Source organism: Gopherus evgoodei, chromosome 9, assembly GCF_007399415.2.
Source record: "Gopherus evgoodei ecotype Sinaloan lineage chromosome 9, rGopEvg1_v1.p, whole genome shotgun sequence".
NCBI lineage: Eukaryota > Metazoa > Chordata > Testudines > Testudinidae > Gopherus > Gopherus evgoodei.
Window position 1 is genome coordinate 9,373,284 of NC_044330.1, and position 17,754 is coordinate 9,391,037.

Genomic DNA, 17,754 nt, shown 5'->3' on the forward strand with positions numbered 1-17,754 from the left:
TCTGCTTGCCTGGATGTCGGAAACTTTTTCAATTAGCAGCTCCCGTTGGGATGGCAGAGAAGGCCCCTAGATTGGCGTCCTTATGGCGCTGTATATAGTACCCTGCCGGCCCAACCCCCCTTCAGTTCCTTCTTGCCATTGACTCCAACAGAGGGGAATGGGGGTGGGTATTGTAATGGACGTGAACAACACATCTCGAAGAACCACAGTTATGAGGGGTAAGTAACTGTCTTTTCTTCTTCGAGTGCTTGGTCACGTCCACTCCAATTAGGTGACTTCCAAGCTGACCATCGGAGGTGGGTAGGAGTCAAGCAATGATTGATTAGAGGACAACCCTGCCAACCGCTGTATGGTCTCTGACCGGTTGGCTGATGGCATAGTGAGCTGTAAACATATGCACTGAGGACCGGGTAGCTGCTTTGCAGATTTCGTGAATCAGTACTTGTGTCAGAAAGGCAGTCGAAGACGCCTGCACTCTCGTCGAATGGGCTGTGATTGCAGGAGCTGGGAACGTAGCGAGCTCATAGACCGTGCGAATACAGTCTGTGATCCAGGATGAGATGCACTGAGAAGATACTGGAAGGCCCTTCATTCTATCTGTTATGGCTGAGAACAGTTGGGTTGATTTGTGAAAAGACCTTGTGCACTCTATGTAGAATGCTAGGGCTCTTCAAACATCTAGCATGTGCACGCTCTGCTGCTGCTCCGAACTTGTGTGAGGCTTTGGAAAAAACACAGGTAGGCAGATGTCATGTCCCATGTGGAACTCGGAGACCACTTTGGGGAGGAATCTAGGGTGCGGTCTAAGTTGTACCTTGTCCTTATGAAACACCATGTAAGGGGATTCAGAGGTGAGAGCCTTCAGTTCAGACACTCTCCTCACCAATGTAATGGCCACCAAGAACGCTACCTTCCATGAAAGGTAAAGGAGGGAACAAATGGCCAAGGGCTTGAACGGTGGGCCCATGAGCGTGGAGAGGACCAGGTTGAGATTCCAGGTTGGTACTGGTGATCAAGAGTAAGCATATACCCTCTCCAACCCCTTGAGGAAATGCACCACCATGGGATTTGTGAATACTGAGCACTCAGATTCCCCTGGATGGAAAGCTGAGATAGCTGCCAGGTGTACTCTGATGGATGAAAGTGATAGGCCTTGTTGCTTGAGGTCAAGCAAGTAGTCCAGTATAACCGGGATAGATACCTGGAGCAGTAACAAACATCTGAGTTCACACCAGAAAAAGAACCTTTCCCACTTGGCCAAGTACATTGACCTAAGGGAAGGCTTCTTGCTGCCAAGAAGTATCTGTCTCACTAGCTGAGAGCACTGGCACTCAATCAAGTTCAGCCATGGAGCTTCCAAGCCATGAGCTGCAGGGACTATAGGTTCAGGTGGAGAAGGCGCCCGTGGTCCTGAGTGATCAAGTCCGGATACAGGGATACGACTATTGGGGTGTCTACTGACAGTTTGAGGAGTGTTGTATACCAATGCTGACGTGACCAGGACGGGGCAAGCAGGATCACCATTGATCTGTCCCTGCAAATCTTGAGCAAGACCCTGTGGATCAGTGGGATTGCAGGGAAGGCATACTTCAGGTCCTCTCCCCACTGTATTAAGAACGCATCAGATATGGAGCCTGACTGTGGTTATTGGAATGATCAGAACCGAGGGCACCGTTTGTTGTCCTTGGTGGTGAATAGATTGACTTGGGGATAACCCCACTTTTGGAAAATTGACTGCAGGACATCTGATTGGACTCACAACTTGTGAGCTTGGTAGGACCTGCTGAGGCAATCTTAGGCATTCGTCACCCGGGAAGGTAGGATGCTTCCAGTTGTATGGACTGGGCTATACAGAAGTCCCAGTGGAGAAGAGCCTCACACAGAGGGGTGAGGAGCGAGCTCCGCCCTGTTTGTTTATGTAGAACATGGCGGTTGTGTTGTCTGTCAGGACTGTCATGCTGTGACCTTGCAAAGTGGCGTGAAAGGTTTGACAGGCCAGATGAACTGATCTGAGCTCCTTCAGGTTGATATGGAGGGGTATCTCATCCTGTGTCCACAGACCTTGTGTTCTCAGTTCCCTTAGGTGTGCATCCCAACCCAAATCTGACACATCTGTTACTATCATCAGTGAAGGCTGGGCTGTGACGAAGAGAACTCCAGCACAGACTACGGGTTGGTCCATCCACCAACATACAGACTCTCGGACTTGCCTGGGTACCATTACTATCATGTCCAGGCTGTCTTGTGCCGGGTGGTACATAATGCGAGCCACGCTTGTAGAGGTCTGAGCCTCAGTCTGGCACACTTGACTACATAAGTACAGGCTGCCATATGCCCTATTAACTTCAGGCAACCCTTCACAGTTGTGGTGGGGTATTGTAATATCATTTTGACAATTTGTTCTATGGCCTGAAACCTGGGTTCTGGGAGGCTCTCTTTTGTCTGTACTGAGCCCAATACTGCCCCTATGAATTCTATCCTTTGGGTAGGTATGAGTGATGACTTGCTTATGTTGAGAAGGAGACCCGGTCTGTGAAAGGTGTCCCTGACCAGTGTAACATGGGACTGCACCTGCTCTCTGGAGCACCCTGTCAGCAGCCAGTCGTCGAGGTATGAGTACACTCGAACCTGTCTTTTGTGTAAAAGAGATGCTACCACCACCATGCTCTTGGTCCAGTGCCTGCTATAACTTGAGCGGCCTGAGTCGGCTTTAGAGTCTGAGGAGGCTGAAGGGGAGGACCAAAGTGGTGCCAATGATCCTTGTGCCCCTGTGGGGTGCCAAGAGATGCAGGACAGGGACCGGTGCCAAGAGGATCAGGATAGTGAGCGGCACTGGCTATCCCAAGATCTGGACTGTCCTAGAGAATATGGTGCCGGGAAAGTGTAGGTGCTGAGGGTGCTTCTTCCTCCAGTGCTGTAACCACATGTGGGGTTGTCGGTGCCGGGGAGTGGTACTGAGGCAAGCTCAAACGGGAATGGTGCTGTGAGCAGTGCCGGCTTGGTGACCTCGAGTGGTGCACCATTGCCGGTATCCCTCTGGGTGGCACCCATCTGGATGGTGCTGGAGGCTTCTTCCTGCATGGGAGGGGATTGGGGCCAACAGTTCAATGAGGTCCTTTGCAGTCTCAAATGTGTCAGGCATGGAGCGGGGTTCCAAGACCTCCTCTAGACACTGGTCTGCGCTGAAGTCACCAGGCGCTGGACTCAATGGCGCCTGCAGTGTCAGAGTCAACCGTGCTGGCTCTTGATGGGAAACAGAGTCCTGCCTCTCAGTGTAGGAGCCTGTCTGAGTGTCTTGGTCACTCTTTGGGGAGATTGTCCTCTTTCCCCTTTCTTATGCTGCTTGGCCAGTGCCGGGGAGGTTGAGCGGTGCCAAGGCTGGTCAGCTTGTCTTGGTGCCTGGGATTTATGGTGCCGTGGATCTCTACAGCCCAGTGCTGAATCGCGCACCGATGCCAGGGCACTGCTCACTGAGGAGCTTGGGCCCAGTAACGGGCAGTCTGGGGCCGTTGGTTGTAATGCGGCCTCTATGAGCAGCTGCTTAAGATGAAAGTCTCTCTCCTTCTGAGTTTGGGGCTTAAAGGAGTTGTGGAGGTCGCTGTTGGGCATAGATTTGTGGCAGGTAGCGCAAGCGGCTGGAACTAAATCCCAGTCACCTCTAACTAAACTGTACCTAACTAACTTACTAACTATTTAACAACAAACTGTCTAACTGGTAAAACTAGAATGCTAAGGGATCACTCACAAGTGAGTGAGCAAGTTCCAATGCCGCCACGGACAGTAAGAAGGAACTGAAGGGGGGTTGGGCCGGCAGGGTACTATATACAGTGCCATAAGGGTGCCACTCTACAGGGCTCCTCTGCCGTCCCGAAGGGAGATGCTAAGGGGAAAAGTTTCTGATGTCCGTGCACGCAGCATGCGCACACCTAATTGGAATGGAATAGCTCAGTGATTTGAGCATTGGCCTGCTAAACTCAGGGTTATAAATTCAGTCCTTGAGGGGGGCCATTTAGGGATCTAGGGCAAAAGCCTGTCTGGGGATCAGTCCTGCTTTGAGCAGGGGGTTGGACTAAATGATCTTCTGAGGTCCCTTCCAACTCTACAATCTAACCCTGTGATTCTAATGTGCAGAGGCCTACCTGTTATCTTGATGGCAGGTGGACAACCTTGGTGTCATTAAAGTTACTGCACAAACTTTGTTTGGATAAACCCAGAGGGTTGTTTGCTAGGCAAACAGGATATGATGAGAGTCCACCCACCCCATTTGCCTGTTTACTTACCGACCGCTTCTGAAAAAAACCCAAGAGGTTATTAAATCCCTACCAGAGGGTTCCTTTTTCATTTGTATTTGGAAGAGTCCCCCCATTTCAGAGGGGGCTTCTTTGTCCAGTTATGAAACTTTCCACTGTGCTAGTTCTCTGCTGCAGTTTTTTCTCTAGCAGAGCCAAGCCTCTCTCAACCCAGGATGCAGACTGCGATGACCCTGATGTCTTTGAAGCTGTGGACATAGCACTGAGAAAATATAACGGAGACAAAACAGATGGCAACCAGTTTGCTCTGTACATGGTGATGGAAGCCAAGAGATTGGTAAGTAAACTTTGCAAAATGCATCTTTGAATATTTTTTTTTCACTTATGGCTAGATTCTACCCATCTCCCTCACATGGAATCGCACCTTGGTCTGCATGATGTCTCAATGATATCAAAGGAACTGGTTGCAGAGTAAGGTACTAATCACCATGAAAAAGGGTAACAGAATCTGGTTCTGTGTAGTTCTGCTGTTCCTTAATAATAGTGAGCCTTTACTCACACTAGTAAGCAGTTCCTGTCAGTGAGATTACTTCGACCAGGGAATGCTCACCAAGGTGAGAAAAGGGTTTAAAATCTGGCCCTACGAAAAAAAAATTAAATTCTTGTAACTAGGTTGAGGAAAGTACTAAAAGATCTATAAGTAAAGTAGCTCCACTGAAATCAAGGGGGATACTCAAGGAGTAACGAACGACTCAACATGAGAAATGGCATCAGAATCTGGCCCTGTGTTTGCACTATATGGCAGGGTCTCTCAAGTGCCTTCGCTTGCAGTACTAAAAGGTCAGTAAGTTGCAGGACTAAGTAAGGAAACCTGGTTTCTTTTCACAACTATACCACTGACCCAACACTGTCACCTTACAAAGTCACTACGTGGGGATACTAACATTTACCCGTCATGGGGAAATCTCTGAGGCCTATAGCAGAAGCATACTTATTATTAAAAGAAACTTGATGTGATCTTGTCTTGAAAAAAGCTGGTTGCAATGTGGAAAATCTATTTGGAAATAACTGATTTGACAAACGATAGAAACATTTTGAATCATTTGTGAATATTATGATGGTCTCCAGTCCTGAGTCACATATCTACCTAAAACATCAATCAGTTTCTTGCTCATATATGGTGACAAGTCTAACAAAAGAGTATTTACTCCTGAGGGCCACACGGTGATGATGTTGCTATAAGGATAATGATAAGCACTATTTTACTTGGGAACAACATTAACGTCTTTCTACTGCATTGGATTTTAAAATGTAGATCATTAGAAACAATATATTAATAAGAATATTTAGCACTCAAAGATCTCAAAGCACTTTACCCAGATAAGAAACTGAGCCCAGAGAGGTGAAGTGTCTTGCTCAAGGTCATACAGTAAGCCATTGCTACAGGAGGGACTGGAACCCACATATCCTGACATCTAGACCCCCTTTCTCTAACCACTAGATGACATTGTCTTTTCCGGAAACAGAGTAAAAAATATTGCCTGTGTCTTCTAGACTTGCTATGAACCACTTCCTGCTAGAGAAAGGTGGGTGGAGGGACTTGAAGAGACTCCCAGAGCACAGTATCAAGTACTAAAGTCCTGATTATGCAAACACTGCATTTGTTAATGTTAAGCACATAAGTCTAATCATCTTCAATTAGACAACTCACATGTTTAATGTTAAGCACATGCATAAGTCCTTGTAGAATCACAGCTTAATGATACCTCATTCCTTTCTAGTCTTCTGGTAATACAAATTGTTAATATTCATAACAGTCTATGCTGGACATTTTAATTTTAATGTATACATGTTTATTGCAGTCACTCTTTGCCTTTCCTTATCTAGACACACTGATTTAATTTTACAGAAGATCTGAAGTGAGAATGATGTGTTGCTTTGAATTTTTGATCTGTCTATGTTGGGGGGAGAGAAAGGGAGGAGCAAGAGGGAGGATTGCCAAAGCTCACAAGAGAGATTTGATCTGTTCTTAATTCTTCTTCTGACTATAGTCTAGATTTCTCTTATCACCTGTCCTGCAGTGCTGCATTCATCAAGTAAATGGCTTGTTATTACATGTTCATGTACATTAAGTGTTGATAAGATAATTAAACATAAAGGCTGTCTAGTGGAAGATTGAGCCTTCCCTAATTAAAGACATAGCTGGTGGCAATAATAATTAAATTAATTATTATACCTATCTTGTGGAACTGGAAGGGATCCTGAAAGGTCATGGAGTCCAGCCCCCTGCCTTCACTAGTAGGACCAAGTACTGATTTTGCTTCAGGTCCCTAAGTGGCCCCCTTAAGGGTTGAGCTCATAAACCCTGGGTTTAGCAGGCCAATGCTCAAACCACTGAGCTATCCCTCCCCCCTATCAAAATGACAAACAACATAACATAGGGAGCCAGCCCTTTCTCTCATTTACATCTGTTACTTGCCACAGTAAAGTTAGTCCAGATTTACACCAATGTAACAGAGAGCAGAATTTGGCCCATTATGGGCTAGCTCCTCAGCTGGTATAAATTGGCATAGCTCCATTAAGGTCAATGACTCAAGCTGAGGATTCAGCCCATTGTGTTTTTTTCATCCGGCTTTACAGCCTGTGGAAATTATTTCATGCGTCACTGAGCTGCAGCTGCTATTTTGTGCAGAACAGGAAGTGAGAAAGAACACTGGGCCAAATTCTGCTCTCAGTAACACCAGTGCAAATCCATCATAATTCCACTAAAATCAACTAGACTTTAACAGAGTTAACTGTGGTATAATGAAGACAATAACCCTCTTGCTATATCCAATTGAAACTGCAGGGAGAGTTTAATTCTGCTGAATGTAATTCCCCATGTTCAAATTTGAACAGAAGTTAATATAATAACTCATCTTTTATTATTAAATGCCACAGGATTCCTAGTGACTAAAAATAGCCATCCAAAAGATACTTCAAGAACTGCAGTGCCTTCTGATGCCACCTGAGGGCACTGATTCACCATTGAATTTGGAGGGTAGGAGGAAGTGCTTCCTACTGAATTACCAACATCACATTAACAGCATCTCAAGGATTTTCTCAGAAGGATCCATCCCATCCTTCTACCGACCAGCCCCAACTATTATTAATAAAGGCTGACACAAGCACAATCCAATATGGTAGAGCTGCAGACCACCTAAGCAGCAGCTTATATTTGCTGAATCAGAGAGCCCTTGAAATACTAGGATACAAAGGAGTTGAAAACATGGCTGCTTTCTTGCACTATTTTTTCATCCTAGAGACAGTATGTGGAACAACCTAGGCAGTGGCTAAATAGAACAAATGATATAATTAGATATGTTAATTACTGAATCAGAAAGATTTTGAAGATCTGCTCAATAAAGACATTAGCTAATTTAAAGCACACTTTTATCATTCCTTGCTCTACACAGTTCAGTGTGAAAGCCCTTTGAAACCCTTATCCCATCCAATGACTTGCTGTCTTATCACTATGCAAATGATGACTTGCATCTTGTTTTCTCCAGGCGGGCCCTGGCAAACAGTTCTTTGTGCTGTACCGAATAAGAGAGAGCTCTTGTGCTGTTGGGGGAGATAAACTCTGGCATGATTGTGATTACAGAGCATCTGCAGAAGCTGTAAGTGTCTGTCTTCTTTTAAAAAATTCTGTATATGGAAGTAGCAATGTAACCAGCAAGACACCAGACTCTTGGCGATAGAGTGCACTTCTGCTATAAGTGACTCTGAAAATAGTATTGCGGGGTTCCATATTTATTGCTTCTCACTGGAGTTGCAGAGGAAATGTGCTCAGTTTACAAGTAAAATGATGCAGCCTGATTCTCCTCTCACTTATTCCTAACTGATAGCCATTCAAACCCAACCTAGTGTCTGAGAGTCAAGCTGGGCAATCCCTTCTTGCATGCTATGACAGCAATTAAGGTCCTGCAGGTCAAGTCATGCCCTCATTCACAACTGTACAACTCTTGTTGCTGTCAATGGGATTGCACAGGTGTAAATGCTATCAGTTTGTATTCCTTTTGTCCACTAAATATTTGTCACACTTCCCAGTTGTGTTTTATTTATTGCAATAAACTACCACAGGAGTATTTCACAGCAATAAATATGGTGCTAACTGCATTACTGCATCAGGTGGCTTAAAGAAAATGGTGTCATCTATGTTTATAGGAATCAGGTGAATGTAAAGCTCAAGTTTACGTTGACAAGACTGAGAAAATCAGTAATGTTACACAGGAATGCAGAATTATCCCAGGTATGTAACTGCTCAGAGTGGCATTATATAGTTGTATTGAATAAAATGAACAACTACAAACTGCAAAATAACTTTGTTGAGATTTCCGGGTGATTTTAAATTGTTGTTTTCAGTGTTGTTGTAGCTGTGTTGCTCCCAGGATATGAGACAAACAAGGTGGGTGACATAATATATTTTATTGGACCAACTTCTGTTGGTGGACAGGACAAGCTTTTGAGCTTCACAGAGCTCTTCCTCAGGTCTAGAGAAGGTCACCAGAGTGACCAAACTAAACACATGGTGGGACAGATTGTTAAGCATAAAGTTGGGCTCCTGGCCAACAGCTGTTGCTCTCCGGTCATCCAGCTCTGAAGGCACCTCCACCACCAGCTGCAGCGCAGAAGTAAGGGTAGCAGTATCGCAACCCCCTCTACAATAACCTTGTGACTCTCCCCGCCCCCGCAACTCCTTTTTGGGTCAGTACCCCTACAACTACACACTGTGAAATTTCAGATTTAAATATCTGCAAATATGAAATTTATGATTTTTAAAATCCTATGATCGTCAAATTCCACAAAATGGACTGTAAGTTTGGTAGGGCCCTAGTCATGAAATCAGTGTCTCTGTTAAGTCCCGGCTTCTTAGTGTCCAATAGAGTTATGAATTTAAGTTCTCAGGCTCATCTTCTGGAGGTGTTGTGCACGTTTCCTTTGAGAATGAGGACTGATAGGTCAGCTGTGGAGCGATTGCTTTGTGAAAAACGTTCGCCTATGGGTGATAAGGTGTTTTTGTCTTTTATCATTTTTCTGTGTGAGTTCATTCAAGAGCATAGTGATTGTCTGGTTTCATCCACATAGTTGTTGTGGGGCATTTGATGCACTGGATGAGATACACCACATGTTGTGATAGGCAGATGAAGGACCCGTGGATCTTGAAAGGTGTGTTGTGAGGGTACTGACCAACATAACCTTGGAGAGATCTTTGTAGGTTTTCCATCTGTTGCTCTAGAAGGGTCTGGTGCTGCCTTGAGTTGACATGTCCTGGCCTGTGGGGAGCTTGCTTCTAATGATGAGTTTGGGGGTTCTTTGAAGGCCAGAAGAGGTGGTTCAGGAAAGATTTCTTTCAGGATATGGTCCCCATCAAGTATGGGTTGTAATTGTTTGATGATAATCCATATGGGTTCTAGTGTCTGGTAGTAGTTAACAACTGAAAGTGTGCAATTAGTGGGCATTTTTTTTTCTGTTCTCCCAAAGTATTCGGGTGACTCATTCCATGATGCAATCTACTTCTCTGGCAGAGTGTCCTTGTTTAGTGGAAGTGAAGCAAAGTGTGCTCCAAAGACAGTAGCACACCTCCAAAGGGAGGTGCACCACAGCCTGTTCGGGGAGGCTTAGCCTCCCTGGCCTCTTATACCTCACTTAAGAGCATATTCTCTGCTCTCCACCGACAGAAGTTGTTCCAAGAAAAGAGATTACCTCACCTATCTTGTTTCTCAGGTAATTTTAAAGGTAGGAGCCTGCATCATTCTATTCATTACCTCACAAATTATTTTCCACAGGCTACTACACATTAAAAATGAAATTCCACTCCACTTTCTTATGCAAGCATGTGTTGTGCCAATGGAACACTGAAAGTTGCCATTAAAAATACCTATTATCATGTAATGAAAACCAGAGTCATGGGTGACATGTGACTCCCGCATCTGGGGAGGCTGGGTCTGAGTGCCAGAAGCTCCCTAAAAGTGTGGTGGGGGGCACCGGTATCCAGAGTGTGGTCCTGCCCCCTGCTCCACCCTGAGGCCCACCCCCACTCCGCCCCAGACCCCGCTCACACTTGGCCCCCTCCCCCAAAAACCCTCCCATACCCACTGTTCTCAACTCTGTGCTCCGTCCCTCAGTGAGGGTCCCCCTGCCCACACCTCTCTGCCTCTGGGGGTGAAGAGGTGCAAGCAGCAGGCAGAGGGCCGTGGGGAAGAGGTGAAGAGATGACAGGCAGGTGGGTGGGCCGTGGGGGAAGCAAAGGAGAAGTGCAAGCAGTGGGTACCTCAGGAAAAAAGTAGAGCAGGGACAGGAAAAGGAGCAGTGTGGTCAGGACCACGGAGGAAGAGTGGGACACGAGAGAGGGGTCTTGGGGTATAGCATGGACGGGGCACCCTTCCAGTGGCTGCACTCCAAAGATGGCGTGCTGGTAGCACGCCTCCAAAGGGTGGTGCGCCACATCCTGTCTGGTGAGGCCTAGCCTCCCTGGCCTCTTATACCTGCTGCTCATGACCAGAGTCTGCATGAAGAATGTTTTTTAATCCTTTACATTTCAGCTAAATCAAAACTGATTTTCACTGGACTAAGGTACATCTGTGACCTATGGACTGGATATCCCCCAAATTATAAGTCTCTATCCCCACCCCCTGAGGCACAACAGATGTTCAAATAAAGGTAGCAAAAAGCTTTGCTATAGGGCAAAAATGTATCTTTTTTTCACTTTCTTCATACTCAAAAATGGCTGAACTGGTTTTGCTCAAATTTACTCCCCCCAACCCCCAATGACTCTTCTGACTGAGTAAAAAATGAGGAAAAATTCATCCCAAAAAGTAAAAGTCTGTCAGGATTATAATAATCTGAAAAAGGCCCTATGGAATGGAAATATTTAGGCAACCTTAACCCTAGTTGGTGCCACATTGTCTGCTTATAATCAGCACATCCCCCTCCCCAGCCCCCCCCATATGTGGTGATTAAATTTATGTGTAAACTCCTTTACTAGAAACAAGTTACAGAGATTGAAAGCATCACAGCAGAGATTCTTTCTTTCAGTGTCCATATTTTACTACCAACTACATCATATTTTGTTTCAGATGCATTTGTAAGGCAACGGTGACATCTAGTTGCCAGGAAGGTTAATAAGCGGGATGTGCGTTCCTTCGTTAACTCAAGGAAGGGATGGTTTTGAAAACTGAAAATCTACATTTGAATTGAATATATCAGCTGTGCAGCATCAGAGGCACAGCTGCAGTTTTGCAAAAAGTGTAGATGTTCTTCACTGCTCGTAAAAAGAGCTAAAATTGTGAGTAAGGCCACAGTCGCTTTAGAACAGGATGTGCTGGATGTTTTTGGGCATTCTGATTTGTGACTGCACACAATGACAATAAGGTCAGCTACAGTGGTGTAAAGGAGGAGTAGGTAAATTACTTACAGAGGAGTTACTGCAGATTTGCACTGGTGAGAGCAAAATGTTGTCCAATGATCCCCACAGGAAGAGGTAAACAATCAGATCAGTCTGGTGAAGGATTTCACAGCTCAGTCTCTAATGAGTAATATATTGCTCAGCCTTCACTAGTAGAACTTGTCCTTAAAGAGATATTGGGCCAGTTCCTTGGCTAGTGTAAATTGGCATCGTTCCCACCAGCAGGGGATCTGGCCCACAGATTTTACTTAAATTCCACAGAGATCTGATATTGTCTCACGTTGATTCTCAAGGTCACTGAATTATGAAATTAATTTATGCACTGAACTATGAAATTAATTTATGAAAATCCAACTCCTGCTTACAAGGCAGGAAAGGGGGCTAATAAGATTAGTGGCAGGGAACAGAATCTGGAGCCTCCTCCTTCCAGATTGCCTATTCAAATCCAGCCTATCTTGGTGGTGCCTGAAAGTTGATTTCACTTAGTAGGTGGTGGGCAGCCTACGCTGGGGCAATTCAGACAATGCATCTGAAGAGTAGCTGGACCTGCATCTGTAGGGGAGATCTGAGTCATGATGGCCCACCTCAAAAGGTGCCATCTGAAATTGTAATGTCAAGTTTTCCATTGCAGTGTGGTGTGGAGTACAAGCTGCTGCACATTGACTATGAACTCTCTGGTAAAAACCACAACCTCCTGGGGAATCTCCCTTCACTGCAGCTGCTGCCTGGGGCTGATGGATGACTTCCTCTGTTGCACAGTTTCAAAGCTGCATGCTGTATTTTCACATTAAAAGTAGAGAAGAGCCAGAAACTAAACTTTAGATCCAAAGACTCCTGAACTTCGGTGGGTGAAGGTTTTGGCATCTGAACTCAGATCTGGATCCAGATGTCAAAGGTGCCCCATATAACTATATTGAACTGAGCCAAAAAGTCTGGTTCTGAACACGGGGGGCTGAAATCTGGATCTGTATTTTGCTGCTCAAGCTCTTCGCCAATCAAAAGGAATGAGGATTCTTCCTTAAACTCTCTCGCTTGCTCACAAAAAAAAATTGGGAGCTAAACAATTGAAGCTGTTTTATTAAGCAAAAAGCTGAATTTTTTGGTTGGTTTGTATTTTTTTCAGTTGAAGGAAAGGTGACTCTTTCCCATGTCCCGTGTCTTGGATGCTATCATCCCATACCGGGGGACAGCCTACAATTGTTACCCATTTTGAGCTATGCTATTCGGATCTTTAATAAACAGAGGTGACCAATCCTACCCTTTTTGAAGTTGGTGAAATAATAAATGCTCCAGGCAGGTTTGTATATCAGATTTTTTCTTATTTTATAAAGATATAAAAAACCACAGTACCTTCTATCTACCTGTAGTTAGTTCCATTTACGATAGTAAAATATGTAATATAAAATAACAATTTAACTTCTATAGATGGGGACACTGAGGGACAAAAGGCCTAAATGCCTGGTTTTTTTCAGTGGTTTTACACATGGCTTCTGAACTGCTACTGAACATAGTTTGTCCTTGTCTCCAGTTTCAACTAAAGGGTTCAGCACTGGTACAGCTGTACACATCACCAACGTATATCGTCAGCAATTGGATATTTTGTGGTTTAGACAAGGCTAAGAAAGTGGTTCAGAAAAATAAAAAGCCCACACTCTGGCTGTGAGACAGAAAGTGGATTTTTCATTTTGATCTTCAGTGGGAATTTTGAGTGTACAAGAAATGCACATTCAAGTCCTCAAAGTTACATGTCAATTTGTGTTCCATGAAAGGGTACACATCTGTGCCAGGGACTCAGCTTAGGCATTGGTATGACAGAGCTCTAAGATATGTTCTGATTTGATTTTAAGTATTATATAACTTAACGCAATCTAAGTTTACTTTTCCTTTGCATATTTTAATGCATTTATCTTTTTATATTGTTCCACAAGTCAGTTTGAGCAACAGTTTAACTTGCTCAAAATATCATGAACCAAATCAATTGTATTAAGAAACCAATTTCCACTCTTTATTTGTTAATGGCATTGATCACCTTAGCTGCAAGACACAGGGGCCTACACATTCCTTAATCCAAGGGGGGCTGCAGTGGAGCAGCTAGAGAGGGGATTGCTATACCACCTACGCACGCTAAACAGTCTTCATGTCAGACTAGAATAAATTAAAGGATTTCATTGAGATGGACTGAGGAAGGATTATTATGTATCTTTTATGTTGATCCGGATCCCCTATCACTTCTGCATATGGGCCCCTGATCCAATGAAGTCCATGGGATTTTGGTCTGCTGTGATGCAGAGCGGATAAGGCTACTCTGCTGTTCATGAGTTGGGTGCAGTAGCCACAAACAGTGAGCTGCCATCCTGGGTCCAGGCTGGGGGATGGATTTTGCCTCCCCTCCTTCCAGAAACTTCACTCATAAAGTCAGAGTATTTGGGATTCATGTGGATTAGATGAACTGCACCCTTACACGCAGATATTATTGGAAGTTGCCATTAACAAACAAGAAAGTGACTAAAATCCTGACAAGACATAAGAAAATGCCCACGGCATGAAACAATTCTTAGTAAATAATAATGGCAGCACCCTGCTAATAAATGACACCTACAACTCAAGTTGCATTATTCAGATATTGTTATGCCATGTGCTATACCTAGGATCATAGAAATTGCCACACCAGAGCAACCAGTATCCTCTAGTCCAGTAGCCAGTATCAGATACTTCAAAGGAAGATGTAAGAAACCTTGCACTGTGAATTTGGCGGGGAGCGGATTGGATCTGACCTGGATCTGGTTACAAATTTCCCAGCTACCCCTAGGACTCGTTTACCCTACTGTAAAATGAGAAGAATAATTTCCTGCTGCACTGGGCTGTTGTGTTGGCTTAAGCTGATTGCAGAGCAATGTGAAACCCTTGAATGGAAGGCATTACAGATGGGCAAGTATTATCCTCTTGCTATTTATTTGGTGATTTTATTTAATTCAATATATATTTGAAATAAAAACTATTATCTCCTAAATATTTGTTTCAGGTGGTGGCTGGATGGAATTATGCAATTGAATATGAAGTCAAGGAGACTAGTTGCACCAAGAATAATTTTCAGGATTTAAGTCCTGAGTGCAAACCCATTGTTGGAGGCGTAAGTGGTGGTCACGTACAGTTTATCAAAACAGCTCCTTATGCTGGTAATTAATTATTAAGATTTTGATTCAGCAAAGTATTTAAGCACCTGCTTAACTTAAGGTATGTCTACACTGCAGCTGGTCCATGTCAGCTGATGAAGCTTGGGTCGCAGAGCTATAAAACTGCAGCATAATTGTCCAGGCTCTGGCTGGGTCCAGAACCCAGGTCCCAGCCCAAGCCCAAATGTCTAGACTGCAATTTTATAGCCCCGCAGTCTGAGCCCCACAAGCTCAAGTTAGCTGACACAGGTCAGCCATGGGTGTTTTATTGCAGCATAGCCATCATGGGTGGCAGGTTTGTAGAAATTTGGGTGGTGCCCCCACCTCAACTTGCCCCCCAAAAAACTCCGCCCCCCAACTGCCCAAGGCTCTGGGAGGGAGTTTGGGTGGGGGAGGAGGTCTGGGGTGCAGGATGGGTGCAGGCGCTGGGAGGGAGTTTCGGGCAGGGAGGGGATGCAGTGGTGGGGCTGGGGATGAGAGGTTTGGGGTGTGGAAGGGGGCTCAGGGCTATGGCAGAGGGTTGGGGTGTGGGCTGAGAGCTGTGGGGTGGGGCTGGGGATGAGGGTTTCATGATGCAGGAGGGGGCTAAGGGCTGGGGCAGAGAATTAGGGTGTAGGGAGTGAGAGATCTGTCTGGGGCTGGGAATGAGGGGTTTGGGATGTGGGAGGGGCTCCGGACAAGAATAGGAATCTGGGGGGTGAGGGCTCTGGCTGGGGCTGGGGATGAGGGGTTTGGGGTGTTGGAGAGGCTCAGGGCTAGATCAGAGGGTCAGGGTGCGGTGGAATGAGGGCTCTGTCTGGGACGGGGATAAGGTGTTTGGGGTGTGGGGGGGCTCAGGGCTAGGGCAGAGGGTTGTGGTGCAGAGGGCTGTGCAGGTTCTATCTGGGTCTGGAGATGAGGGGTTTGTGATGCTGGAGGGACTCAGGGCTAAGGCAGAGGGTTGGAGTGCAGGGGGATGAGGGCTCTGGCTGGGACTGGGGATAAGTGGTTTGGGGTGTGGAGGGGCTCAGGGCTAGGGTAGAGGATTGCGGGTGCGGTGGGGAGGTGAAAGCTCTGGCTAGGGGTGTGGGCTCTGGGGTGGGGCAAGGCTGGGGATGAGTTTGGGGTGCAGGCAGGCTGCTCCAGGACAGGGGACAGAGAGGAGGAATCCCCCCAGCTCTTTCCCTGCCGGCAGCAGCGAGCACTGGGGGAGGAGCCTCCCTTTCCTGCTCCCCCCCAGCAGCACACTCACCGCCACCACTGTCACTGCATGTGCTCCTTGGGCCCCACTCAGGTCCAGGAATCTCTCTCGCCTCCCCCATGGTGGGTACCAGGGGGTGCTGCGTGCGCCTCCTCCCCTGCTGTTGCCCCTGACTGTAGCCTCACTGGGGGTGAGGGATGGGACTGCCTCCTTGCCCAGCATGGGGCAGGAGCAGTGACTGGGGTGGGGGGGCCTGTGCTGGTGGAGGGTCCTGCCAGAAAAGGGAAAGGTCTGAGGTGGAAGGGCAGGCTCAGAGTCAGTCTGCCCTGGCAGTCGATGTGTGGGGCACTAGGACCCTGCGGCAACAGTTGCTGCAGGGAGGAAGCATGGAGCTGCACAGACACTCTGTTCCCTCCGGCCCTGGGACATGCACAGGGCCAGCAAGGGGGAGCCGGGGGACACTTGGGGGAGGCAGCAGTCGGTGGGGCCGAGGTGGGGAGACCCGGCCCCAAACATTGGTGGAGCTGGGCTCCTGGGCTCTGAATATTGCTGGTGCCCAGGCACCACGTGGGTATATAGCTTGCTGCCCATGGTAGCCATATCCTTAAAGTCAATGGAATTTAACCACAAGCTTAAAAGTTAAACATGTGCTTAAGTGCCATGTTCCTTAGGAATGGATGTCAGCACATGTTTAAATCCTTTGCTGAATCAAAGCCTAAAAAGGCCATGCCCCTGAAGTGTTGCAAATTCTCTTATGCAGCCTGGCCAAGGGAGCTGCACTGAGAGAGCAGTAATGTGGAAATTCAAATGCTTCAGGCAGATATTTCTTAGGAAAAGCAAGTTGCTAAATTACTGTTATCTGCACTGCAGTCTGTATGGGAAAACTTCTAAGGATATGATAAATAAATACACATGCTCCAGCTAGGCTGTGCCATAAGTCACCAACTGCCTTGGTTATAGGTACATCTTTCAGGAGAATGGTTGCAACAGTCATTCTTCTTCTCCCTAACTGGGGCTAGTGGTGGCAAAAATTGTCTTGTGGATGGAAAAGACCATGCTACCAAAACTCATATTTCACCAAAAACTAGTTGTTCCCAACAAGCACCTCCGCAGAATACCTTTCCTGTTGCTCACGGGTACCTTGAGAATGCTACTCAATTTTAGAAGTGTTGATGGAAAGGATAAGCAATGACTGCATAGTGAAAGTCTGACCCTGCCCCCCTCTTCTTTCTGGATTCAATTTCTGGCTCTGACACTGACTTGCTCTTAACATTCAACAAGTCACTTAACCCGTCTGAGCTTCAGTTTCCCCATCTGTCAAATGGGATATCTGCCTATGTCACACGTATTCAGGAGGGCTACCAGTAATGGCATGTAAGATCGACCCACAAATGGCCTGTAAGACTGGGCCTTAGCCATATAATACCTGAACCATTGAACTTAGCTGCTCATTGGTAGGTATTAGCAGGATAAGCAAGTCCCTTCAGCACGTTTCCAGTAGTTCTGAATTGCTATCTTATGCTGCAAGTTTTACTAGCGTGCACCCTGGAAATTGTTCACAGCAGTATTAGAAAGACTGGCCCCTCAGGGTATGTCTACACTTCAGTGTAAGCCCAGAGTTTGAACTCGCGCTCAAGCCTAACTCCCCTTCTGTCTGACCACAAATCGCACTCACCCAGGGCTTGGACCCAGGCTCCCAGAACC

At 46.1% G+C, this 17,754-nt stretch overlaps 1 protein-coding gene across 1 annotated transcript in view; it reads left to right on the forward strand.

Annotated features, from left to right (window-relative positions):
* Window positions 1-890: 890 nt before the first annotated feature.
* Window positions 891-17,754, forward strand: part of KNG1 (kininogen 1) — a 28,037-nt gene continuing 11,173 nt past the window's right edge. The window contains 7 exon segments of the mRNA XM_030575666.1: window positions 891-922; window positions 4,440-4,587; window positions 7,799-7,909; window positions 8,457-8,541; window positions 12,821-12,942; window positions 12,945-12,998; window positions 14,720-14,827. Coding sequence (XP_030431526.1) covers window positions 891-922; window positions 4,440-4,587; window positions 7,799-7,909; window positions 8,457-8,541; window positions 12,821-12,942; window positions 12,945-12,998; window positions 14,720-14,827 — 660 coding nt within the window.